General features: G+C 59.1%; 1 protein-coding gene across 5 annotated transcripts in view; it reads right to left on the bottom strand.

The window, feature by feature from the left end:
- The window catches only part of VAV2 (vav guanine nucleotide exchange factor 2), a 213,086-nt gene that overhangs the window by 4,479 nt on the left and 183,636 nt on the right, over positions 1 to 24,971 (bottom strand). The window contains exons 12-28 of one of the 5 annotated variants that reach the window (XM_039461205.2): positions 24,681 to 24,767; positions 21,867 to 21,952; positions 20,410 to 20,542; positions 19,145 to 19,159; positions 17,665 to 17,774; positions 16,228 to 16,329; positions 15,408 to 15,496; positions 12,391 to 12,407; positions 11,602 to 11,623; positions 9,835 to 9,962; positions 8,511 to 8,585; positions 6,900 to 6,952; positions 5,886 to 6,002; positions 4,679 to 4,766; positions 3,184 to 3,307; positions 2,244 to 2,330; positions 791 to 945 (exon numbers count right to left, since the gene is read on the bottom strand). In XM_039461205.2, coding sequence (XP_039317139.1) covers positions 791 to 945; positions 2,244 to 2,330; positions 3,184 to 3,307; positions 4,679 to 4,766; positions 5,886 to 6,002; positions 6,900 to 6,952; positions 8,511 to 8,585; positions 9,835 to 9,962; positions 11,602 to 11,623; positions 12,391 to 12,407; positions 15,408 to 15,496; positions 16,228 to 16,329; positions 17,665 to 17,774; positions 19,145 to 19,159; positions 20,410 to 20,542; positions 21,867 to 21,952; positions 24,681 to 24,767 — 1,488 coding nt within the window. The remainder of the gene's footprint in view (positions 1 to 790; positions 946 to 2,243; positions 2,331 to 3,183; positions 3,308 to 4,678; positions 4,767 to 5,885; positions 6,003 to 6,899; positions 6,953 to 8,510; positions 8,586 to 9,834; positions 9,963 to 11,601; positions 11,624 to 12,390; positions 12,408 to 15,407; positions 15,497 to 16,227; positions 16,330 to 17,664; positions 17,775 to 19,144; positions 19,160 to 20,409; positions 20,543 to 21,866; positions 21,953 to 24,680; positions 24,768 to 24,971) is intronic. The other 4 variants (XM_074394538.1, XM_039461207.2, XM_074394539.1 and 1 more) reach the window with 4 other exon arrangements.

Below are 24,971 nucleotides of genomic sequence, written 5' to 3'. Positions count from 1 at the left end.
AGACTTGAGGGCCTCCAAGGGGGCAGACTGCCGGCTAGGTGAAGGCAGAGCAGCTCCTGCCACCAGACGATGGAAGGGTTGGCACTGGGAGCCCTCTGCAGCCCCATGCATCTGCAGCTCACAAAGCAAGCTGGGCATTTTCTAACTGCTGGCACAGGGAGCTCTGGTGATTACCTGGATGGGTACTGAGAGATATGAGTCAAAGCTAGAGGTCCAGATAGGGCATTGGGATGAAGAGGTCATGGGCTGAATGCAGAATCTTAGGGTGGTCAGGGCACTCTCAGGCCCACCTGGTACTTGGGAAAATGGGAAGGGATGGGGGTGGGTAGGGACTTAGTGTGTCTCTACTAACTCACCGGGGCATAGATGGGGCCTTAGAGAATGGCAGGAGGAGCCCAGCAAGGACACCATGTCCTCCTCAGTCCTGTGACCTCCCTTCCTATAAACAGAGCTTAGCGACTTGAAAGTAATTTGAAGAGTGCGGCCATGAGGGCAGCCCAGAATAAAAACAGAAGGGGATGGAGGGTCCTAGGAGCCTGGATTCAGATCAGACCTCTGTTGCCGATTCCTAGCGGCACAAGCTTGGGTTCATGATAAATATCAGAGCCTCAGTTTCCCCCTGTGAACCCCAGCATTCTGTCTGGGCTGTTGTGAGGATGAGGGAGATGGCAGAAAGTGGCTGGGACAGAGCCTGGGGTGTGGACATAGCTGAGGTGCTAGTCTGCCTGAGCCCAACCAGCTGGGGGCTGCAGCGAGGCCAGGCCCGTGCACCCAGGGTGGGGCCACTCACCCGTCCGTTGGTCTCGCCCTTCCACCAGCCCTGGTCCCCGCCGATGCGGCTGTAGATCCTCACCACATCACCCTCCCGCAGCGAAAGCTCCCTCATGTCTCGGGCGGCAAAGTTGTACCTGGCCACAGCCGTGCCAATGACGCGGGGTGTGAACACTGTGGAGGGAGATGGGCAGTGTCACTCAGCTGCAGGAGGGGCCCGGCCAGGGCGGGAGGAGGCCCTTGGGCCAAGCTGGGTCTCTCCCCTGGTGCCCAGCACCCTGCTCTGTACCCTGAGAGGAAGGATATCAAGCAGAAAGGCTCTGGAGGGACACACTGGCCCCTTCCCTTCTGAGTTTGAGGACACAGCACATTCAAGTCCCTGCAGTGAGGACGTTCTCAGGGACAGGAGCAGGTGCCCAGGTGTGGGAAGTAGAAACGTTCTGTTTTAAAGTTTCCCTCCTTGTTGAAGAATAAGTATGCTAATAACTCGGTGAAGCCCTAACCTCTGTAGCTGTGAGACACGCCCTGCTTACAGGCACGTAGCACATTCTGTGTCCTTGTGCATTAACTAAGATATCTGTGCTGGACGTGCTCACAGGCATGTCCCAGCTCTCCACTGCTTTTACCTGTTTAAAAAGTTTTAAGTTGTTAGCCAATCAGGTTTTAGTTTAGATTGTGAGGCCTGGCTCCAGCCAACGGAGATCAGACACAGCAGTGAGGACGACCCCACATGCGTAAGGGAGAAATTTTGTGTGTTTTCCTTTGTTCATTGCACTCTCGTGGCACAATGGCTAGCGAGGATACCCTTCCTGCAGCCCAGGAAGTAAAAATGTGTTGCTGAAAGATCCTTTGTCTCACTGCTGGTTTTTCTTTGCGGCACCGAGCATCTATTCCCAGCACTAGGCTTTGACTACCATTGCTCCAGTGGTCCCCCAATTCCAGAGTCCAAACCCAATCAGAACCCCAGCGGAACCAGCTTGGCCCAGATGCAGAATCCTGATAGACAGGTGACAATGACCATGGCCGAGGGGGGCAACACACAGGCTGCTGGGAAGGGGCGTTGACTCTGGCAGCCAAAAGCCATGAGGTCAGGGCTGACGGAAACCCCCTCCTCCCTGCACCAAGTCCCACAGCTCCTCCTAGTGGCCGCCTGTTTTCTGCTACCAGAGGCAAAGCTCTTGATGAATAAGGAAGAATGACAGTGGATGGGCTCGACAAGTGGCCACTGGGGTGGGTGTGTCCACAGGGGGTGGGTGTTGACAAGGGCAGGGCCAAGCCTGACGCGTCCTCAGGTGCCCACAGCAGCCTCTGCCCAGCCTCCCCAGCCCCCTCCTTCTCCCACCCAGCGCCGGACTGCGGGCAACTGTGGCCATGTCAGGCAGGGCTGTGAGGCCAGCGGGCAGCTCCGTGCTGGGTTTCCCAAGGCAGCTGCCACAGGCCTGGTCCCCCCACACCGTGGGCAACAGCGGTACCTGACCAGAAGGGAGCGGAGGGGCCCTGAGAAGCAAAGCTGAGGCCCTGAGGACTGAGAAAAGAAAAGTTGTAGGAAGCACAGGAAGCTGCAAAGAGGCGAGAGAGAACGTGAGGCGGGTGGCAGGGCATCCACGCAGGCACGGCGGGCACAGCTACAGGCCAGGGGGCAAGGGGCGGGGCAGACCCTGGCAGGGGAGGCCCTATGAAGAGGCAAAGGGGGCAGGGGCAGCACGGGTTGTCAAGCCCCGGCCAGGCACGGGCACCGCGCGGCCACATCTGAGCTACCCTGGAGCTACTCTCTGTGCCTGTGTCCTCAAGAGCACGCTGGGACTACCCCCTCTCACGCCCTCGCCTGGCACACAGCAGGTGCTCACTAAGGCAGGCTGTTCCTCTCTTGGCCAGCTCGGCCTGTGTGGGAGCCATGGCCCCGAGGGTCACTGCAGGCTGGAGGACACGGGATGACTGTGGACAGAGTCCTGAGCTGGAAGTCACATGCTCTGGGCCTGCCCCTGCCCAATTCCATGTGGCCTTCTCTGTTCGGGGCTGTGGAGTCCAATCTGCAAACAGGCTGCTCTCACAGAGGAGGCCCAGGGCTGGGCACAGGGAGGGGTCTGGAAGCGGCGGGCCTGCCCTGTTCTCTCCCACCAGTGACAGCTCCATGCACAGGGGTCTCTGCCTGGACTTGGCCCCTCCAACCCCTGCTGGTCTCTGGGCAAGGGAGCCGACAGAGAGCAGCAATTCTGGGCAGAGGCGGAGTCCCTGCCTGTCACACGGCCCAGGAGATGCCACATGACGGCCGGGAGGGGTCGGGGCCAGGGCCACGTTTCCGGAGTGGGACTCCTGGCCTGGGTCTGTAGGGGCTGGATCTGGGTCCTGAGAAGTGGGCCAGAGCAGACCCCTCCAAGGAGCGCTGGTGGGCCGGCTGGGCTGGGGCGTTACCTGGGGCCCGGCTGGAGGCCCTGGAGGCCGAACGTTCCCGGGACTTGTAGGGGTACTTGAGTGTGGTGTCCAGCTGCTTGAAGCTCTCCTTGAGTGAGTGGCACTGGTAGTACTCCACCAACTCCTGCAGGGCACACACACGCACTGACAGCTGCCGCCACCTCCAGGAAGCCCTCCCCCAGTGAGCCGGCCTCCCTCTCCCACCTCCTGCTTCATGTTGGGTAGAGACTAGCCTCGTGGACTCCTCAGAACTTCCCACTTCCCTGCAGCCCACAGTGGGTGGTCAGTACCACGAAGGTACCAGCAACTTCCCCGAACGTTTCTAGGAAAAATAATCTGCAGAAGATGCCAAGACTGACCAGCATGGATGCTGACTGCATCAGCCTCTGTCATGGAAAACACAGAAATACTCTGTATCCAGCATATGGGACAAGCTTCGAGAAATAACAGGACCTCCAAGTGACAGAGTGTCCTGCGGCCATCAGCCAGGGAAAGATTCATTAATGGCGAATGTTTGTGACCGTGAAAAGTTGGCTAAAAATTAGCTGGAGTATTGCCAGCATTATTATTTTAAAAAGGTAAATATGAACCCCGCCTAAGCTGTGTGTAGAGAGGTTCTTATGGACTTACTGAGACACAAACATTGGGATTTCTTTCTTTTTTTTTTTTTGAGACGGAGTCTCCCTCTGTCACCCAGGCTGGAGTGCAGTGGCACAATCTCGGCTCACTGCAGCTTCCACCTCCTGGATACAAACAATTCTCGTGCCTCAGCCTCCTAAGTAGCAGGGACCACAGGCATGCGCCACCACACCTGGCTAATCTTTGTATTTTTTTGTAGACATGGGGTTTTGCCATGTTGGCCAAGCTGGTCTCGAACTCCTGACCTCAAGTGATCCACCCACCTCAGCCTCCCAAAGTGCTGGGATTACAGGCGTGAGCCACTGTGACCAGGCCGGGATTACAGATTTCTGCTTGACTTTATGCTTTTCTGTGGCCACAGCTAAGCACTTGGGGGCTCTCGTCAGGAGTTTTCAATTCATACAACTTTTGTAATTAGGAAAATGTAGGCACAACTTGAACATCATTTTGAGCATGATGCCTGTAACTGCATTCCAGCTGGATGGAGGGTGGGGTGAGCTGGGGAAGGAGTTGTTTGAAGACATACATCTGTAATGGGGGTACCGGGCCAGGCCCCAGCTGGAAGCCTGGCTTTCTGCTGTCACAGGAGGATGGGCACGAGAGGGCTCTGGGGACGCTGGTGGCCCAGGCTGCCCACTGCACTGTCTACCAGGGTCAACCACCCTGCCCAGGCTTTGGGGGTCAGAAGTTCCAATTCAGGAGGCTGTGACATAGCTCTGGCTGTCCCAGTGCCTTCAACACCAATTCCCTAAATCCTTCCCACACTGGGAAGAATCGGTCCTCACAGGAAACACGGCCACAGGCTCAGGGCCCGGAGGAAGCGCCTGTCCCCGCGGGCTGGGCGGGAGTCACCTACCAGGAGGCTGTCGAATTTCTTGGCCTCCGTGATGTGGATCCAGTTGTCCTTCTCCACCACCTTGATGTGCTTCACCTCGTCGTTGAACCTAAAAAAGAGGGCCCCGGTGGTCACTGCGTGAGGGCCGCAAGGCCTCGGCCCCCTCGGCAGCCAGGCTCGTTCTGTTTGCTGCAGCAAAGCCCCTCATCCCCGGCCTCCGGGCCACTCCCTGTCACCCTGTCTGACCCCAGCCCTTCGGGCCACCAGCCCCAGACAGCTCCTGCCCTCCCTGCCTGTTTGGGGCCCGGCACCCCCAGCTGCTCAGCTCCCCACTTTCCTGGCCTCCAGCCCTGCCAGGGCATCCTGTCCCAGGCTTCTGCTCATTTGCTTCTCGGCACCGGGAGCCTCTCCTCCTCCCGTGGAGCAGCCGGGCTCAGCCCTGACATCTCCTGACATCTCCCCCTGCACGTCTGCTTGGCTGGCCAGGCGTCGGGGCTGCTCCTCAGGGGCACCGGGCACAGGCCTGCCTGGGCCTCAGCACCGGCTGCTGCCCTGCCAGATGCTCACCTCCTTCTGTCCTCATGGCCCTCTTGTGATCTCAGGTCTCACTTCAAATGTGACAGCACAAGGGAGCCCCCGCACTCCCCCCCATGCCACCCACCCCCTTGCCAGACACAGAAATCACAAGAATACAGCCCAGTTCCCCTTATGATCATGGTGGCGGAAATCCCTAGCAAGCAACCGGTAAAACAAATCTCTGTCCTGCAGTCGGGCGGCCTTTAATCACGGAGCATGCCCTGAGAGGAAGGCAGGCGCTTCCATCACGGTACGAACGCCACGGAGCGCGTGACACAGGCCGGGGGGCCGTGGCCGAATGCACACCCTGTCACACCTGGGGGACGGCTACAGACCTGCACAGCAAGGTACCGTCCTGAATACCGCAGGCAGCTGTGACATGACGTCAACACAGAAAAGGTGTGGTCAAAACACAGTATAAGAGACGGCGAAGGTCCCGTAAGATTGGAACAGAGCAGAAAAGTTTCCATGGCCTGGTGACGTCACAGCGCTGCCTATTACTCATGTCAGTGTGGGTATGCCGGCATAAACAAACCCACAGCCCGCCTGGTCATAGAGACACACAGCACCGACGGCTCTGTGCAAGCCCGAAGGCTCCACTTCAGAACCGCCCTGGGGAACGCGTCTCCCCGAGCCCAGAGCTGCCACTTACTTGATGCTTATTGCAAAGCGCTCGGCCTCGGCAGGCCGCTCCCTGATCAGGTAGGTCCCGCTGGCGTGGGACTTGAGCAGGTTGTCCGTCTGCTGCCTCTCCATGTTACCTGCAAACCTACAGGAGGGGCCCGGGAGGAAACGAGCCACAGTGAGGACAGTGTCTGAGGGGCCCAGCCCTCCGTGGCACGCTGCAGTCACCATCCGAGAGCTCATCACTGAACACACCCCAGAGGAAGAGGCTGGGTCCCTACGAGCAGGCACCACTGTGGGCGGGGTCTGGCATCAGAGCCCTGCCTACGACGGGATACAATGAGGCTCAGGGCAGATCCTGAGCAGGGTGAGACAGAGGGGTGACTGTGGCCTCCAGCCAGTCCCACGAGCTGTCTTCTGCTCTACAGACCCCCAGGCCCTGCCAGAGGAGTTCAGCGCACTCAGCAGATGCAGTTTCTTTCCTAAAATACATTTTCACTATTTCAAAAGCAGCAATGGCATAGTGGCTCGTGTGGGCGTTTTTGGTAACACGCTGCAGACTGCCAACATCTACATCAGTGGGATTTGGAACAGACTTTGACACGCAGCTCCTCCTGCCACCTGCACTGCAATGCAGCCCCCCGGAGAGGGCAAGCTCCCCCCAAAATCCACTGCCACGTCATCAGGTGAGTTGGGACTTTGGTGACTTCAAACAGCCTCACTGTCCCCACCAAGCAACTGTAGTCAACCTGTGACCTTAATATGCCACCTTCATATAGTGCAGTTCAAATTAAAAAAGGGTTTTATTCCCTGAAATAGCTGAGTCAGCTGAGCTGCTTTAGAGAGGATTAGCAGCTGCCTCCAGGCCAGGGATCCCCCAAGCTCCCAGCAAGTTACAGGCCAGGAGGGAGAAGGCATTTGGGAGCCACTAATGCCTTCTCCCACCCTGCCAGCCACTCACAGGCACCATCCCGACCCTGGGGCACGCCCCCATAATGAAGAGATCACCGGATGCCACGTCTGCGGCCCACCATCCACTCACCAGGGGTATGCTGTGTAGTCGATCTCTCGGGACGGCGGCCGGCTGATGGGTGGCTGGAGGCAGAGCACACAAGTGTTAGCGTCCCCCCGGGGCCACCCACACAGTAGGGCTCAGGGGGATCACTGCCAGTGACCTCACCCCAGCATTGGCTGCCCTGGACGGGACCATCGGTGGATTCAGCCCCAGTGCCCTGGGCCCGGGAGGGGCCCAAAGGGCAGCAGCCTCATGGCTGAGTACATGCCTCACAGGTCTGATGGAATGGACGCCAGGGCAGCCACCAGCTAACACGGACTTGATCCCCAGGTGTGAGGTGTTCTCAGCCACTGGACGTGAGCACACACACAGCCAAGGCTCCCTGCTCCAGAGGCCCCAAACCCCTGCAGCAGCGGTCTCGTGGTGGCCACACTCAGGCGGGCACTGCCGCTCCAGTGAGCAGGTAGGGCTCCCTCCTTGGCTAGAGCCCCCCACCCTGGCCTCACTGAGCTTCAGAGACTACCTCTTCCTCCCGCACCCTATTCACCATGCAGATGGGGAAACTGAGGTCTGGGGAGGGGAAGGAATCTGACCCAGGACACCTAGTGAGTTCGTGACCCCGGTCCTCCCCTGCTGCCTGGTCCCCTTGGTCATCCAAAGCGCCCTGAGTGCTGAGCACTTTCCCTCTCAGCAGAGGGAGAGCCCGGGGCTAACAGGGCTGGGGCCGTGGGGCGGGGGGCAGGGGCACTGGGTTGCTGCAGTGGTGTTGGGAATCCACCTGCTGCACCTTCAAAGGCTTCAAACTTCCACTATTTTTTACTTTTTTGAGATTGAGTCTCATTCTGTCATCAGGCTGGAGTGCAGCGGCACAATCTCGGCTCACTGCAACCTTCGCCTCTCAGGTTTAAGCGATTCTCCTGCCTCAGCCTCCCGAGTAGCTAGGACTATAGGCACATGCCACCACACCCAGCTAATGTTTGTATTTTTAGTAGAGACAGGGTTTCACCATGTTGGTCAGGCTGGTCTTGAACTCCCGACCTCATGATCCACCCACCTCAGCCTCCCAAAGCGCTGGGATTTCAGGCGTGAGCTACCATGCCCAGCCCACACTTTCACTTTTAGCTGTCCTTTCGGGGGCTGGAGGTGGAGTGACTTGTTTGACTCAAGGCTGGCTGCCGCCTTTCTTAACAGAGCCGATAATTCGCTCCATACCCCTCAGATGAAAGAAATCTCATATTGCCTTTATTTTAAATAGCATAAAGTCTAGCTTTGATTCCTTATAGATGAGGGAGCTTTTTTCTCTCTAAGGCTGCATGACAGTCCAAGAGAACTTACAGAGTCCCTGAAATGTGGAGAAAGGCAGCCGGCTAGTCTCCAGTACAATAGAGCTGCTGCTTCTAAAACCGCAACGAAACCACCCAGATCAGCTGAGCCCCTTAAACAGAGGAATGGGCCGCCCCGCAGCCCCCCACCCATCTTCTCTCTGGGCTCCAGCTCCAGGAAGCAGCCCGCAGCAGCCTAAATTTAGCAAGGACGTCCCAAACAAGCCAAAAATGTCCACGTGAGGAGGAGGCAGCTCCCGGAACCCTCAGCACCCAGGCCGCCGTGCTCCAGAAGCTTCTGTGGGAAAGGACTCACCCTTCCATCCACAGGGCAGGGCTTCACAGACGAGCTGGGGAAATACCCTGACTTCCTGGTTTGCACCAGACGACCCTGGCGGAGGAAAGAGATGGTTAGGGCACGGGGGCCGAGCCTGGCCTAAGGGAGCGTGGGGCCATTTACATGGACTCAGGGTACGGCAAGCCCGCTCCCGAAGGGTGGCAGAACCAGCGTTTTCTTTCCCCAGCTCAGCTGACCTGGTCACCTGATCTCTAGGCGTCCCATCCTAGAGTTGAGAACACTAAGGCTCGGCATATCAGCAAAGCCCGTCTGCAAGGCCACCCAGAAAGCTGTGGCCCTGGTCACAGCCGGGGAGGGACAGCGCAGGACCGAGGATCTGTACATCTGTACAGCACAGACGGCCTTTTGCGCCCTCTGACCCTCCTGTTACGTGAATGCAGGGTCTGGTACAAGAAGTTCCTCACCGAGTATGGACTGGTAATGACCACGACAAAATTACCGCATCGCTGTGACCTGAACATGAACAGACATTCAGCTCTAACACCGGCTCCTGCAGGAGGCTGCCTTGCTGGGCTAAGCACCCCCGATCCCCTGTGGTGCTCTGCTGACCTGTGGGTCTTGGGGCTCCCTTGAGCACTAGGCTTGGTGGAGGGGCCCAGGAGCGGATGTCTGAGTCCTTGGCTCAGATACTTGGGTGCCAGCATGCTCAAGGGCACGGGGCCTCAGCGTGTCAGGAGGAGGGCATGTGTTCCCAGGACCCTTTCCAGCCCAGCCATCTGCTGAAGGCTCAGAGGGATGAACACCACAAAAGCCTCCACTGAGGGCCTTGCAAACAGAACCGCACATTTCTGGCTCAGAACCGTAAACCACATCATGACAACGCCACCTGTGCCCACTTGGGGAAGGAGTGACCCCGCCTGCTCACCCCCTGATGCTGCCAAGGTTTCTGGCCTGAGCTGAGGCAGGGGTGGGAGGAGGGTGGGCATGGCATGGCCAGGGCAGAGGCCTGGGGAAGGCCTAAGAGACACAGCAGAATCAGGAAGGATGGGCCAAAGGGGACAGGCCTTGGGCGCCTGGGCAAGAGGGCCTCTCCCAGGAAGGGACGCTGCGTCCCCTACCATGAGAAAGCAGACACCCCGTGAAGACCCGGCGCAGAAGGGAGGTACTGAGGCAGGAGAGGCCTTGCCAGCCAGCCCGTGCCTCCTCCTCCCTGGTGGTCCCTCATCCTCTGCCTTGGCCTCTGCCCCTGCCTGGGGATGTGCAGGACGTCGTACTTCCGCCCCAAGGAGCAGGGAGGAGCTGGAGCCGGGGACCCTCCACCCTCCCAGGCCCCAGGACCCACCTCCCACCACGGAGACTCGGGGTCGCCCCTCAGCAGCTCAAGCACGTCGCCTGTCTGGAAGGTCAGCACAGGCTTCCCGGGAGGGGCTGGGTTGCCATGGTAATTCTGCATGGCCACCATCTTGGGACCTGCAAAGGACAGGGCAGCTCACTCGGTGACTCAGCAGCTCATTCAGTGACTGACTTGGGCCGGGCCAGCAGCCCACCCCGGCACACACACCCCTGCACCCGCGTCTCCCCTCCGTAAACCCTAAATATCACAAGTAAACTATTTATGCAATAAACAGATTCAGGGGTCACTGTGGCAACAGAAGCTTATTTTCAGAAGGCACTTTGTGTCTTCTTCCAAACGCCTTTCAGATCTGTGACCAGGAAGCAGCTTCGTGGAACGCAAGACAGGGCAGCGGGTCAGCAGGCCCAGCGGCCTGCCCACGGCCAGAGCTCGCAGACGTGCCCGGAGCCCGAAATGGGGTCTGGAGGCCGCTCGTAGACAAGCCTCGCTCTGACCCAGCCCTGCCCATGGCCCTCAAGGAGCCCACGTCTGGCCCAGCCCAGCTCCCGCCTGGTCCCTGCCGACAGGGCTGAGGCTGTGCTGAGCGCTGCCTGACTGCACTGAAGTTTGCAGAGAACACGATGCTTTCTACGTACCATGTCTACAAGCATGTTTCCATTAAGCTACCCACAGCAAGGCAGCCAGGGAACAGGGGACGCGGTAGGGGGACGGGAGACGCAGTGGGGGAATGGGGGACGATGTGGGGGGACGGGGGACGCGGTGGGGGGACGGGGGACGCGGTGGGGGGATGGGGGATGTGGTGGGGGGACGGGGGACGTGGTGGGGGGGCGGGGGACGATCTGGGGGGACGGGGGATGCGGTGGGGGGACGGGGGATGCGGTGGGGGGACGGGGGATGCGGTGGGGGCACAGGGGACGAGGTGGGGGGACGGGGGACGTGGTGGGGGATGGGGGACGAGGTGGGGGGACGGGGACGCGGTGGGGGGATGGGGGACGAGGTGGGGGGAACGGGGGACGAGGTGGCGGGACGGGGGATGTGTTCGGGGGACGGGGGATGTGTTCGGGGGACGGGGGATGTTGTGGGGGGATGGGGATGAGGTGGGGGGAACAGGGGACGAGGTGGGGGGATGGGGGATGTGGTCGGGGGACGAGGGACGAGGTGGGGGGACGGGGGATGCGGCAAGGGGATGGGGGACGCGGCAGGGGGACGGGAGACGAGGCGGGGGGACGGGAGACGAGGCGGGGGGACGGAGGACGAGGTGGGGGGACGGAAGATGAGGTGGGGGAACGGGGGACGTGGTGAGGGGACGGGGATGTGGTGGGGGGACGGGGACGAGGTGGGGGGATGGAGGGCGCGGTGGGGGACAGGGGACGTGGTGGGGACAGAGGACGAGGTGGGGGGGACGGAGGATGAGGTCGGGGGGACGGAGGATATGGTGGGGGGACAACAGCACATTTTGATCTCAGGTCTCTGGCTGCAGCTTGGTGCCCCTCCCTGGCTGGAAGGCCCTTGCCCCTCTGCAGGCTGGGTTCTGTCCCCACAGCCCGGCATTGCCTTATCAGAAACAGAGCCAACTCCCAAGAAGGCGCCAGGAGGTGGGAGAGGCGGGAGGGCAGGGCCCAGGGGGCAGCATCCAGAGCCTGGAGCCGTGGGGGGCTGGGCAGACCCGGCCATCACCACACCCAGGCCCTGGCTCAGCTCCCAGGTGACGGGTGACATGGGAGACAGCAGAGGGGCCAAGTCCAGAAGACTCACCTGGCCCTGCTCCAGAGGCGTCCTGTGAGGACAAGGACAGAACACAGTGACACGGTGACGAGGGAAGGGAGCACTGACCCACCCCGCCCTCCCTGTCCTACTCATTCCCAGATAGAGGGGTCAAGGAGCAAGGGAGGGGAGGGACGCTGTTCCCTGTGCGAACCCCCGACCCTGGCAATACACTCCACCTCTGTGGACCTCCACTCCCTGGCAATACACTCCACCTCTGTGCCCTTCCCTCTCCCACTCCTTACCACGAGCTCCTGCCTCCTCCAGGAAGCCTGTCCTGACCACTCACTCTGAGCCCAGGCTTTGTAGCCTCCATCTGGGACACACAGTGCCAAATATGACTAAGTTTCCCTCCTCCACCACGGCTGGTTCACGTGGACCCCACAGCTCGAGGGGCACACAAAGGCCCCGGAAATGAATTCAGTGACTCCATCCCCACATCAGCTAAACAGCGGGCTCTGAGCCAACTGGGGACTCGGTTGCTGCAAGTCCCAGAGCTGCACCCACAGCCGCGAGCAGCCAGCAGGCAAGCGACTGACGAGGCAGCTGGGCCAGGAAGAGCCCGCTGGGGTCTCCAGGAGGACTCTACTGACACCCACCAAGGAAAGTAGAGGCCTCTTGTGACCGAAAGTGGCTCATCCAAGACCCAGTTGCTTGCCTCTCACCACTCCGGTGGCCCCAGGAATTGTGAGAGGCAAATAGTTGGGTCTTTCTGGCTCCGGGCATACAGGGCTGTGGCGGGGGTGGGGCAGATGGAGGGGAAACAGTTTGGAGACTCACCAGATCGGCAGGAGAAGCTGGAAAGGAAGCAGACCAGGCGTTAGAGGGGAGCCCGCTGACGCCAAGGCCCCGCGCGGCTCTCACTCGCACCAGCCTGAGCCTCTGGGCCGAGCTGAAGACAGGGAGCCCAGCTACAAAGTGGTCTTTCTCGGACATGGATCATGGACACACAGGTCCGAGCTCATGGCTGCGAAAGCCTCTGTAACTGCTGGCAGCGAATTCTGAGCTCTGGCTTTAGGGGGCCCGTGGGAGAACCCAGACTGGGTAATAGACCTGAGAGGGCAAAAAGGTTGTCCTGCCTGGGCCGCCTCTTTTGAATGGTAGCAGCTGCCTGGATCACTGGGTGGTAGCTGGCACTCGAAGGGGAGATTTCCACAATCACTTAGTGATGCCTGCTGGGGCACGTGATGAGGAGGCATGGGTATGCATGGTGCCCGCCAGCCATCCTCAGCTCAGACACCCAGGTGCTGGCACGCTTAAGGACACAAGACCTCAGCATGTCAGGAGGAGGGCAAATGCCCCCAAGACCCTTTAGGGCCCAGCTATCTGCCAAGCTGGCCGCCACCCACCACCAGAGAAGGCAAGGACCCCAACAGCTCACACGCACGGCTGACGTGACCTCCACACCACCCAGCAGTCACAGTGCAGACAGCTCTGGGCAGACAGAGGTATCCACAGACACTAGAGAATAGGTTCCAGCTCAGCAGGCAGGGGTCCAGGGGCAGGCAGGCAGTGCTGCGGAGGCCAGCTGCACAGTAGCAACGCCTGTGCCTCATAAGGGCTTCCCAGAGGAAAGGCTCTCAGGAGAGGCCAGCATCCCTCCGGAGCATCTCGGCCTCCATGGTAGCAAACAGTTAAGCCTGCCTGGGCAGAGCCCAGAGGTGAAGGCCACCACGGTCTGAGGAACACTGCCCAGAGCTGAACCCCAGAGCAAAGGTAGAATCCTGGAGGGAAGGGAAGGCAGCTTGGACATTCTGCAGGGAAAAATGGCTACATGTGGCAAGGACAGTGTACCCCAGGAGAGGGATGAGAAGCCCTTGGTGGTGTCCCAGGCCCGTGAGAATGCAGCTGGTGCCAGCCAGGAGCTGCCAGGACATGGGAGAACCTGACAGCAATGCTGGCTTCCAAAAGCCCTGTAGCTGCCTATCTGAGGGGACCCCAACTATTAAGAAAAATTCGGCTGGGTGTGGTGGCTCACACCTGTAGTCCCAGCAATCTGGGAGGCCGAGGTGGGCGGATCACAAGGTCAGGAGTTCGAGACCACCCTGGCCAACATGATGAAACGCCATCTCTACTAAAAATACAAAAATTAGCCGGGCATGGCGGCATGCACCTGTAGTCTCAGCTTCTCTGAAGGCTGAGGCAGGAGACTGGTCTGAACCTGGGAGGCGGAGGTGCAGTGAGCCAGTATCACGCCATTGTACTCCAGCCTGGGTGACAGAGTGAGGCTCCACATCAAAAAAAAAAAAAAAGAAAAAGAAAGAAAAGAAAAAGAAAGAAAAAGAAAAAACTTCAAAACCATAAAGAAACGAGTGGGTAGATGGGCATGTGTGTCTGCAGAAAGCAGGACGTGCCCAGGGCCTGGTGGCAGCCGGCTTTGCCTGGGGACAGCAGGGGTTTTTTTTCTTTCCTCCTTTACCCTTCTCTACACTTTCCAAACTTTCTATGGAAAATCAGTAATTAATAATGGGTAGGTGGGAAACAAAAATTACAAAAAAAGAAAACTTGGAAGGAAATATACTAAAGTATTGCCTTTCATTATTTCTAGGTAAGGTCACGGATGATGATTTTTTTAAAAATTCATTTTTTTTTCTCCAAATTTTTGATAAATTAAGGATATTACTTTTAGAATCAGAAGAATTAAAAAACGTTCTTAGCAGTGGCAGCCCGTCGTCTGGGAGAGGGACAGGCAGCCACAAGAGGGCAGTATTGATGGGCACAGCTGAAAAGCTGCATTCAGGCACAGGCTGCTGCGGAATCCTCCAGCACAAACTCCAGGGGCTGTGGGATCCTGCACACAGCGGGGGGGTTGCACCGGGCCTGTGGTGGGCACGAGAGGGTCTGGGCTGACCTTCTGACCCTCTTCCCAGCACAGGGTACTGGGCTGGCACTCACAGTAAATGATGAATTAACTATTGATCTAAAGTCACAGCTCAAAATACGTTCTGGGCAATGGCATTTCGGGGTGACAAGCTGGCTTGACTTGTTTTTCTGTCTCAAGACCCTTCCAAGAGGCCCAGGGAGACTCAGCCTGGGGCCACAGGGGGCTCTTGGTTGAATGGAAGCTCCACTGCTAAGTGCTAAACAAATCGCTGAAGGTTTCAAGCCTGCCTGGGGCCGATGATGGAGGTGACATCCTGATGTCTGAAACCTCTCTGGAGAGAACCGTCTCAGGCTTTGCACCGCTGTCCAGCTGCCCTGAGCTGGGCACAAGCCCAAATGTATGTCCCCCGACCCAAGATGCTTCAGAGGTACCTCCAGGGTGCAGGGGCTATACCTGCCTCTGCCCACTGCCAGCCTGGCTCAAATGAGCCTCAAGCTTCCCTAAATGGGCATGAACAGAAAGGAACCATGTAAATGCCACGTGTGTACGTGTGCATGTGTGTGTGTCTGAACCATTTACTAACATGGTTATAGCTAGTGACAGCCAGGCCTCACCCACCAGGAGAACCGAGAGTGACTGGTGTTTCTGTGATGAGAGACCTCCATGCACCTGCCGAGAATGTTCTGTGCCGGGTTTGGGGCACAGATTCTGGAAGCTTCCTCCTCGAGTGGGGCAGGGGATGCAGGAGATGGGGAGGGGTCCTCGAGTACCAATTAGAGACGGCTTGGAATGGAATTCGTCCTGGCTGTGTCTGCTGATGAGTGTGTGGTGTGTGGCAGGTGCCCTGGGGCACATGAGCATCAATATCCTCATCTGCCCCCTGTCCCGTGGGAGGCTGTGGCTGAGGCCCGGTACCCGGGTGGTAGTGGGCAGAAGGGAGTGGGCGTGGCCAGGGACTGGGGGCAGTACTCACTGATCTTGCAGGGAGGCATGACCTCCAGGCACTCCTTGTGTGCCCCAACGCCGCACTTGGTACACAGGTAACCCTGGTAGAAGGTGCCCCTGCACAAGGGAGGGCAGGAGGTGACGTCAGGGCTGGGTCCAGCTCCTCACGCCTCTCTGCCACGGTAAAGGCCCTTGTCCCCACCCAGGCTCACCTGGCGGGCTGCCTCCCAGTGCACACATCCCTCACAGCCCTGAGCATCCAGGACCCTCCCTTACTAGGCAGCCTGACACCTGCGTCCCCACCTCCTCCAGGCTGGCTCCCCGCCCCACACAGTGTCCCTGGGCACCCAGGAACAACTACCTCCTGGCTAGATCTGAAACTCCAAGGGCTTGGCTGAGTTTTTTTTTTTTTTTTTTTTCTTTTTTTCTTTTTCTTTTGAGACAGGGCCTCACTCTGTCACCCAGGCTGGAGCACAGTGACTTAATCACAGCTCAACCTCCAGGGCTTAATCAAATCTCCCACATCAGCCTCCTGAGTAGCTGGGACCACAGGTGCAGGCCAACACGCCCGGCTGACTTCCGCATTTTTGGTGCAGACTGGGTTTTGCCATGTTGCCAGCCTGCTCTTGAACTCCTGGGCTCACATGATTCGCTTGCCTCAACCTCTCAAAGTGCTGGGGACTACAGGCATGAGCCATGCCTGGCACAGGCCTGACTCTTGTGGGATATACTCCCTTAACCCCTCAGGGCCTCGCCCAGGGAACTCGGGACCGACAGAACACAGCTCCCTCGGGGGCCTGGGGTGGGTGTGGAGCGAGGCGAGGGCTGAAGGAGGCGGTTTCCCGCACCTGAGGAACATTTTGCAGGCTTTGCAGTTGGTGGTCTTGTCAAATGTGTACATCTGGAAACTGTGGTGGTTGGCATTGGCTTTGTCCGGCTTGATGTTTGACCTGGCAGGAGGGAAAGAGAGCAGATGCTTCACCCACCAGATTCCGGAGCCTCCTGATGTGGCCATCCTGGGAACCAGCTGGCTCCAGACCCAGGCCATGCAGAAAGCCGGAGGGCCTGAACTCCAAGCCTGGCTCTGTCCCCAACATGGGGCAGCCTCGGGGCCCAGACTCCCTGCTGGCAGAAGGCAGGTCAGAGAGGACGCTTGAACACCCTGCGGCACTGGCCTGAGAGAACCTTCCAGGTGGGGCCAGTAGTCTAACGTCTTGACTGGGATTGGATGCGGGCAGGTGTGGCCGCTTGTCAAAACTCAGAAATCATACTTCAGATGTGTTTGCCTCGTTGGATATAACCTTGAAATTTCAGAAGCTACACTACAATACTGGGCCCCCTGAGGTACTTAGCGGGGCTGCACTGGTATGCAATTTACTTTGACACAGACCTGCTGCTAGACGCCTGGGCAGAGTCGGGTGACGCGGACGGTGAGAAGGTGGCTATTCAACACCATGTGGCTTCACCTTCCATGAGCACTTGAACTTTTCCACAACAGAATGTTGGGGAGAAAGCTACAGGCCACGGAAAGTGAATGGTGGAAGAGGAGATGCCCTAGGAACCGTCTCGACACACACACACACACACACACACACACACACACACACAGCCTGGATGCAAAGCCGCTGGCTGTCTATTCCCATCAGCCAGGTCCTGATGTGTCCAGTGGTTCCCATCTGATCCTCCCTAAAAGGCCAGAACACAGGCCTTCCCCTCTCCATTTCACCAGAGGAAATGGTCAGGGAGGGAGCGCACCTGCCCGAAGGCCCCAGCTCACCTGCCCGCAGAGCTCAGGCGACCCTGCCCACCCCCAGCGTCAGTGTGCGGGGAACCCACTCACCATCTTTCTGTTCACGTATCTAGGGGTACCTCTGGAGTTCATGGAAATATACTTATCTGACTTCAAAAACAGGTGTCAAGCCACCAGCCCATAAGACCCTGAAGACTGGGGCACCAGGAATCCTCTGGCATCATGGCCACTCCCAGCAGGTCACCGCTCTGCGTGCCAGGCACGCAAGGCTCAGCCTCAAGGGTGGCATGGTTCATTCCAGCAGGACAGTGGAGCCCGCCTGAGACAGGCTGTGGCAGAGGGAGAGCCTCTCATGCTGGATCAGTTGTTAAAAGGGATGTCGCCAAGGTAGGCTGGCATCCCAGGGTGACGGAGGCTGTGTATGCCCCTGACATTCCAATTTTACCTTCCACCGCCCCTGATCTGAGAGTCCACCTGGGCTTCCACCCCTGATACAACTCATCTGAGCAGCACCTGGGGCTGCCCCCGGACTCACATGGCCATCTCAAACTGCTCCATCCACTTCCTCTTCATGTCTTCTGTTTTGCAGAAAAACTGGAAGCCCTGCTTTCCTTGCAGGTGAATTAGGTAGAAGCCGTAGGACCACTGCAGAGGGGAGAGGAGACATGCTTGCAACGGACACGGCTTCAGACCTCCAGGCACACGTACACGGGGACTCTCGTCTGTGCTGTACGTGTGGATACACCTACATGCTTAGTTGCCTGTGCCTGTGCGAACACATGTTCTCATGTGTGTACATGCACTCTTGCCCACGCTGTATGTGCATGCATGTGCCTCTGAATGCACGCACGCATAGCTGTGTGCCCACATCCTCACGTGAGAACACATGCGCTGCACCTTCCTCTGTGCACACACAGTGGCGTGCTCCTGCATGTGTGTGGACCTGCCTCGTGCCTGCGCGCATCTCTGCACGGGCGCCTGTGCCTGAGTGTGCCCTGTGCTCCTGTGGGCATGCACATGTGCACGCACACACTTGTCTCTGTCCCTGCAGGTACACACACGTTTAACGTGTAGGATGCTTGTGCCCCTGTGCTGTGTGCTCTCCCACGGGTGCACACACACATGCATAGGGAGACACACCCTCCTGCCTGTGCCTGTGTGCACGGATGCTCCACCGTGTGCACATGGAGATGCGCGTACAGTGGAGCAGGTCCCCGGGGCGTAGGAGCACAGGGCTTCACCAGGGCCCCTCTGCCAAGCCTAACCACCCCCTTTCACTTCCTAAATGTGATGCTAAAAAAACTCACTTCTCTCAAGTATAGTAACAACAACAAAAAAGGCAGGAACAGCCCGAGGGCCCGGGCACCCTCCGCAGGGAACAGCCACGGGCCCGGGCACCCTCCGCAGGGAACAGCCACAGGCGCGGGCCTCCTCCGCAAAGCCATCCTCCACTGAGCGGCCCACAGCTGCTCCCTTCCCTGAGACTCCCCTTCGGCCACCCCACAAGCCTCGTCATCTTTCCAAGCTCTCAGGCAAAGGGCTTTCAAAGTGGTCCAGGAGGAAGAGTTTGGCAAATAGGAACTCACTGGTTACAAAAGATGGTGGGAAAGAGGAAGGGAGGGAGGGAGAGTAGACTGGGGATATGAGGAGGAAGGAAATCAGGAAAGAGAGAGGAAAAGGGAGGAACAGGGAGGGAAGAGGGAGCGAACACAGAAGAACAAAAAGGATGGTGAAGAGCTTAAGCGAGACCAAAAAACCCTGGCCTCTGACCCCCGGCCTCTGACCCCTGGCCTCCAGGGACTGAGGGTGGATGGGCTTTCCTTCCTCACTGCCTTAGTGGGCAAGTCTTTCACCATGAATACAGATCATTTCACCATCAGGAGAGTGAGAGAAGGATGAAGAAAACCATGTGCCAGGCCCTTCAGGCCCCTGGGTGCCCTGGCTCTGGGCAGAAGTGCCAGTGCCAGGCTGGGATGAGTGAGGCAGGTGGGAGGACCTGGGTGCCAGGTGCTTACCATCTTCCCGTGAGACTAGGAAGCATGAGGAGAGGAAGGGGGAGACAGTCAGTGAGAGACTCAGCCCAACCCTGTGGGGGGTGCCGCAGTGGGGTGCCGGGAGCCCTGGCAGGTGGGACACCGCCACCCACTGCCTAGGCTGGGGGCGGGGCAATCACTGGGGAAAGGACCTGGTTTCCAGAGGGTTGGGTGCTGGAAGCTGGGACTGCCTCGTGCCCAGTTACTTGTTTAGGGTATCAGGGCGGGGGGGGTGGTCACCTCAACAGCTCATCCAGCTTGCACTCGCTGGGTCTGTAGCAGCGCCACACTGCCAGCCCTGAAGACCAGGGCCTGGACTTTCAGAACATGGGTTTCTGCCCTCCCCCTCTTGCACATGGTAGGTGCTCAAGTGCCATGGGCAGAAGCCTCAGATGAAGCAGGACTGAACCAGAGAACCTGGCAACAACCCCGGAGCCCTGGCCCCGCCCCCTGGCAGCCCCAGCCCCACCCCTGCAGCCCCGGCCCCGCCCCAGCAGCTCCGGCCCCACCCCCAGCAGCCCCAGCCCCACCCCTGCAGCCCCGGCCCCGCCCCAGCAGCCCCGGCCCCACCCCTGCAGCCCTAGCCCCGCCCCAGCAGCCCCAGCCCCGCCCCAGCAGCCCCAGCACCACCCCGGCAGCCCTGGTCCCGCCCCTGCAGCCCTGGCCCCGCCCCAGCAGCCACAGGCCCCGGCCAGCTGCCCGTAGAGTCTTGGACAAGCCAGACCCACCCACAGTCCTCCTCCAAGCACCGCAGGGTGGGACGGGAGAGGAAAGCCTGCTTGCTACAAAGGACAACACGCGCTGGAGTCAGGCTGGCCAGATGGAAAGCCAAGGTTGAAAGCCCCACCCTCACTACAGGCTTTGGGCAGGCCTCTCCCCTCTGCTTCAGTCGTCTCACTGGGGAGCGGGATTCTGGTGGGCACTGGGCCCAGCTCAGAGCAGGCCTGCTATGAGCAGTGGTCACGATGGCCAGACAGTGACTCAGGGGAGGCTTCCTGTAGGGCGGGCCCCCCACTCACACCCACTCACGCCCACGCAGCCAGCATCAGCCCACCCACGCCCACGCAGCCAGCATCAGCCCACCCACGCCCACCCGGCCAGCATCAGCCCACCCACGCCCACGCAGCCAGCATCAGCAGCTGACTTCGAGTCCCCTTAACCTGGGGTCCAGAACCCAGTGCCTCTCTCCAGGCCACCCCCACGTTCCCCTCCCGGGGGAAATGGGGGGTGGACCCGGAAGGCCCCACCTTCTTGACGTCCTTGTTGTTCATGGGGTCGTCGGTCATCTTGTGGAAGAGCAGCTCGATGATCTCTTTGAGCTCGTAGCTGTAGCCCTTCCTCTTACAGACGATGACCACCTTGTCAAACAGGAACAAGTACCTGGGCCGGGCAGCGCAGCGGGGCGTCAGCACCCCAGCACTGTGCACTCTGCTCCGAGGCTGGCAGCGGGGGCTGAGCCTGAGGCTCTGGCACTCGACACCCTCTCCCAGCAAGCCCTGCCCTCCCCCGGCTCACGGGGCTAACGCCGGGCCTTGGTCAGGTCTCAGCTATTCCCACACTGCTTCTCCAGAAAGCCTTCCTCGGCTCCCTACCCCCATGACTGAGGCTGTGCTGGGAGCCTTTCGGGGGCTCCTGCACCCCCCAAGCCGGCCTTCCACACATCACTAACCCTTGACGGCCACTCCCAGTTGATCCTGCACTGGACTGAGAGCCTCAAGGGTTAGGGACCCGGATCTGCTGTGGCCCCAGCTGTAGCATACAGTAGGTGCACATGGAGGGCCCTGCACAAGCACGCAGTAGGTGCACATGGAGGGCCCTGGACAAGCACGCAGTAGGTGCACACGGAGGGCCCTGGACAAGCACACAGTAGGTGCACATGGAGGGCCCTGCCCCAGTGTGCAGTAGATGCACACGGAGGGCCCTGGACAAGCACACAGTAGGTACACACAGAGGGCCGTGCCCCAGCGTGCAGTAGGTGCGCACGGAGGGCCCTGGACAAGCACACAGTAGGTGCACACGGAGGACCCTGGACAAGCACACAGTAGGTGCACACGGAGGGCTGTGCCCCAGCTCGCAGTAGGTGCAAACAGAGGGCCCTGGACAAGCACAAAGTAGGTGCACACGGAGAGCCCTGCCGCAGCACACAGTAGGTGCACACAGAGGGCCCTGGACAAGCACGCAGTAGGTGCACACGGAGGGCCCTGGACAAGCACGCAGTAGGTGCACACGGAGGGCCCTGGACAAGCACGCAGTAGGTGCACACGGAGGGCGCTGGATAAGCATGCAGTAGGTGCACACGGAGAGCCGTGCCGCAGCACACAGTAGGTGCACACAGAGGGCCCTGGACAAGCCCGGGCCGCCGTGGGCCTGGACACTCTTCCACAGTCATTTGGCAAAGAGCTCATTTGGCCACCCTGGGCCTGTCTCGGGGCCCTGGAGGCTGAGCCTTGGCAGTGCAGGGCCTGGCCCTCCAGGCCTTTGGCTCCCCCACCCCAGCCTGGTGCCTGCCACGGGCACAAAAGCCCCACGGCTGTGGCGCCCGCTCACTGACGAGAAGGAAGGAAGCAATTAAAACTGAACAACACAAAGCCACCGCCAGGCAGCTCTTTCCACAGGAAGGCCCTGCTTCCAGAGCCCTTAGGAGCAGCTCCCGGACAGGGAGAGCCCAACACTGGTGGGGCGGCACCCAGCCCGCCCTGCTCACCTGTCCTGCTTGGTGTGGTTGACTATGGACCGAACTTTCAGTTCCCCATCAATCTTTGGTCTTCCAAATTCCTCCAGTTTCACTTGCTGGGAAGAAGGAGAGGGGCCGTCAGCCGGGGCTGGGGCAGCGCGCCGAGGGGGCTCCCCACAGGCAGCGGGGGCAGGACAAAGGGAAACAGCCCCCGGGGCTCACAGCTGGTGCTCACAGCGGACGAGGGAGGGCGCAGGGACTGGCAGCTTCTGTCCCTTCCCTGGCCAGTCCCGCCAAAGGGCTGCCTTCAGCTCTGGGGACAAAGGGCAATTGATGGCTGGTTCTGTTCACAGGCCGCCGCTGCGTGGAGCCCCAAGAGGGGCCTGGTAGGAAAAGCCAGATGCCCAAGCCCGAGAACCCATGTTCAGGAGAGAAACAGCGCCCATCTGCTGCAGGGCAGGTGGGGCCGGGGTCCTGCCAAGGCTGAGCTTCCACTCAGACCCGTGTGGCTTCCTGAGGTTTCGTTTCCATTGTCTGTTTGGTTTGTGTCTCTGTGACTCTTCTGATTCAGAGACAGCATCTCTTGACATGTTCCCTGCGTGGCTTTCCAAGTGTCCACGCAGACAGGAAAAGGCGGAGGAAAATGCTTTGAGACATGAACAGGGCCCTGCCTGGCGGTGCTCCAGGCACAGGCTTAGCGTCTCCTTCCAACGTCTCAGCCCCAGAGGCCGCAAGGGCAGCTTTGGTGCCACGTAGCCTTGGTCAGCTTCTCCAGGCCTCCGACCCCAGCTCTCAGGCGCGGAACACAAAGGCACCACCTTCCCTGTGGTCATGGGCTTCAGAGCCAGGACTGGGTGCAGGGCCTGGCTCATGGGGACGCTTGACGCCTGCTGGCCATGCTGTTTTATTCTTCTTGCTGTTTATGAGACAGAGTCTCACTCGGTCACCCAGTCACCCAGGCTGGAGTGTAGTGGTGCAATCTCAGCTCACTGCAACCTCCGCCTTCCGGGTTCAAGCGATTCTCCTGTCTCAGCCTCCCAAGCAGCTGGGATGACAGGTGCCTGCCACCATGCCTGGCTAATTTTTCTATTTTTAGTAGAGACAGGGTTTCACCCTGTTGGCCAGGCTGGTCTCAAACTCTTGACCTCAAGGAATCCTTCCGCCTCAGCCTCCCAGAGTGTTGGGATTACAGGCATGAGCCACCGCACCCGGCCTGTTCTTGTCGTTTAAGGAACAAGCATTACTCCCATGTAAAAACTTAAAAAACAAAATAAAACGCACTTTTCTGCTCATGCCCTGCTCACTATACAGCATTTGCGAACGATTTGCACAGGAGCTCGCGGCAGCACAGCCCCGCCAGGCGCTGACGGTCAGGGCGCAGCTGTCCTCGTCTTCCTCTGCCCTCAGACGTCTTATTTCTTTGTAAATTGAAAGATGAAGGGGGCAGTATCACAATGCCATTAGGCAGCTTCTTCTTTTTCTTTCATTGCCAACGTATCACGGATGCTTTTTCATACCCTGTTTGTGGAGGGTGCTCTCTTTGTGCTGCTGACACTGGGTGGGCGTGGGCTGGGCTCTGGAGGGCTTTCTCTGCCACAGCCTCATGCAAGTGAAATCACCAGGGTGAAAATGTTTGTGATTCACGTGGCTCACGCCTGTGGTCCCAGCACTTTGGGAGGCTGAGATGGGCAATCACAAGGTCAGGAGTTCGAGACCAGCCTAATCAACACGGTGAAACCCTGTCTCTACTAAAAATAAAAAAAATTAGCTGGGCGTGGTGGCAGGCGCCTGTAATTCCAGCTACTTGGGAGGCTGAGGCAGGAGAACCGCTTTAACTGCGGAGGTGGAGGTTGCAGTGGGCTGAGATTGCGCCACTGCACTCCAGCCTGGGTGACAGAGTGATAGTCTGTCTCAAAAAAAAAAAAAAAAAAAGTTTGCGATTTGCAGGGGTAATTCTGCCACCCAAGGGATCCTCTTGCAATGTCCAGAGGTGTATTCAGTTGGCTTCACTTGCGGGGGTGGAGGTGTTACTGGCATCTGGTGGGTGGCAGCCAGGGACACTGCTCCACATCCTGTGACACATAGGCAGGTCCCACAGCCATGAACGATCCCGCCCCAAACGTCAGCAGTGCTGTGGCGAGAAGCCCGCGTTAGAACCAGCAGATCCTTGGGAAGCCCGGGTTAGAACCAGCAGATCCTGGGAAGCCCGGGTTAGAACCAGCAGATCCTGGGAAGCTGGCTCTGGTCAGCACAGACCAGGGAAGTTTGCTTCCTGGGGTGGCATCTCCCCTCTCCCCAGGCAGGACGAGGTGACTGACTCGGCAGCATGGGCCAGGTTCTGGGGAGTCCCGGGAGATGGCAGCCCTGCCTGATGGGGTCTGAGGAGCAGAGGCGAGCCGGCCCCACCGAGCCTCGGACCAAACCCTGTCCATTTCCCCTGGAGGGGACAGACAAGGTGAGGGTGGGCCAGGGGTCCAAGGACTGGGGGTGTCTCCTGCCCCTGGGAGCCACAGCTCTCCTCTGGTACTTGAGGGAGTCTTCTGTCTAGGCTGGTGGGGAGAGAAAAGGGGGACGGGGCAATGAATACAGTCCCCCCCCACCCCTCCCTGCTCCCTGAGCAGAGGTTGTCTTCAGTGCACAGGACATTTGGGTTGGCTGTGGTGGGCAAGGGAGCGTGGATGCTGGGGGTCCAAGGTCCAACTCAGAAGCTGCCAGCACCACCCCCTGCACGGGCAGCCCCAGCGGGGCTGCCCACGGAGCTCGCTCAGTGTTGGGCTGTGAGCGTGACTTCGTAGGAGTCGTCCTCAAGGACCTTCCCTAGCCTGAAGAGTCAGTCCCACTCACCAGGTTTTCTATGGAGCTCTGAAATTCGCTGATTTTCCTCAAGGTCTCCTTGTCCCGTTTAACTTCATTGATGTACATGGCCAAGTCCTGGAAAAGAGGAGCAGGGAGTGAGTGGGCTGTGCTGGGTGGGGTGTGTGTGTGATTGTGTGACTGTGTGTGTGTGTGACTGTGTATGTGAGTGAGCTGTGCTGGGTGGGGTGTGTGTATGTGATTGTGTGTGTGTGTGTCAGCTGTGCTGGGTGGGGGTGTGTGTGTGTTTGTGACTGTGTGTGTGTGAGCCATGCTGGGTGG

Source organism: Saimiri boliviensis, chromosome 2, assembly GCF_048565385.1.
Source record: "Saimiri boliviensis isolate mSaiBol1 chromosome 2, mSaiBol1.pri, whole genome shotgun sequence".
Taxonomy (NCBI): Eukaryota; Metazoa; Chordata; class Mammalia; order Primates; family Cebidae; genus Saimiri; species Saimiri boliviensis.
This window is presented reverse-complemented; position numbering and strand designations above follow the sequence as displayed.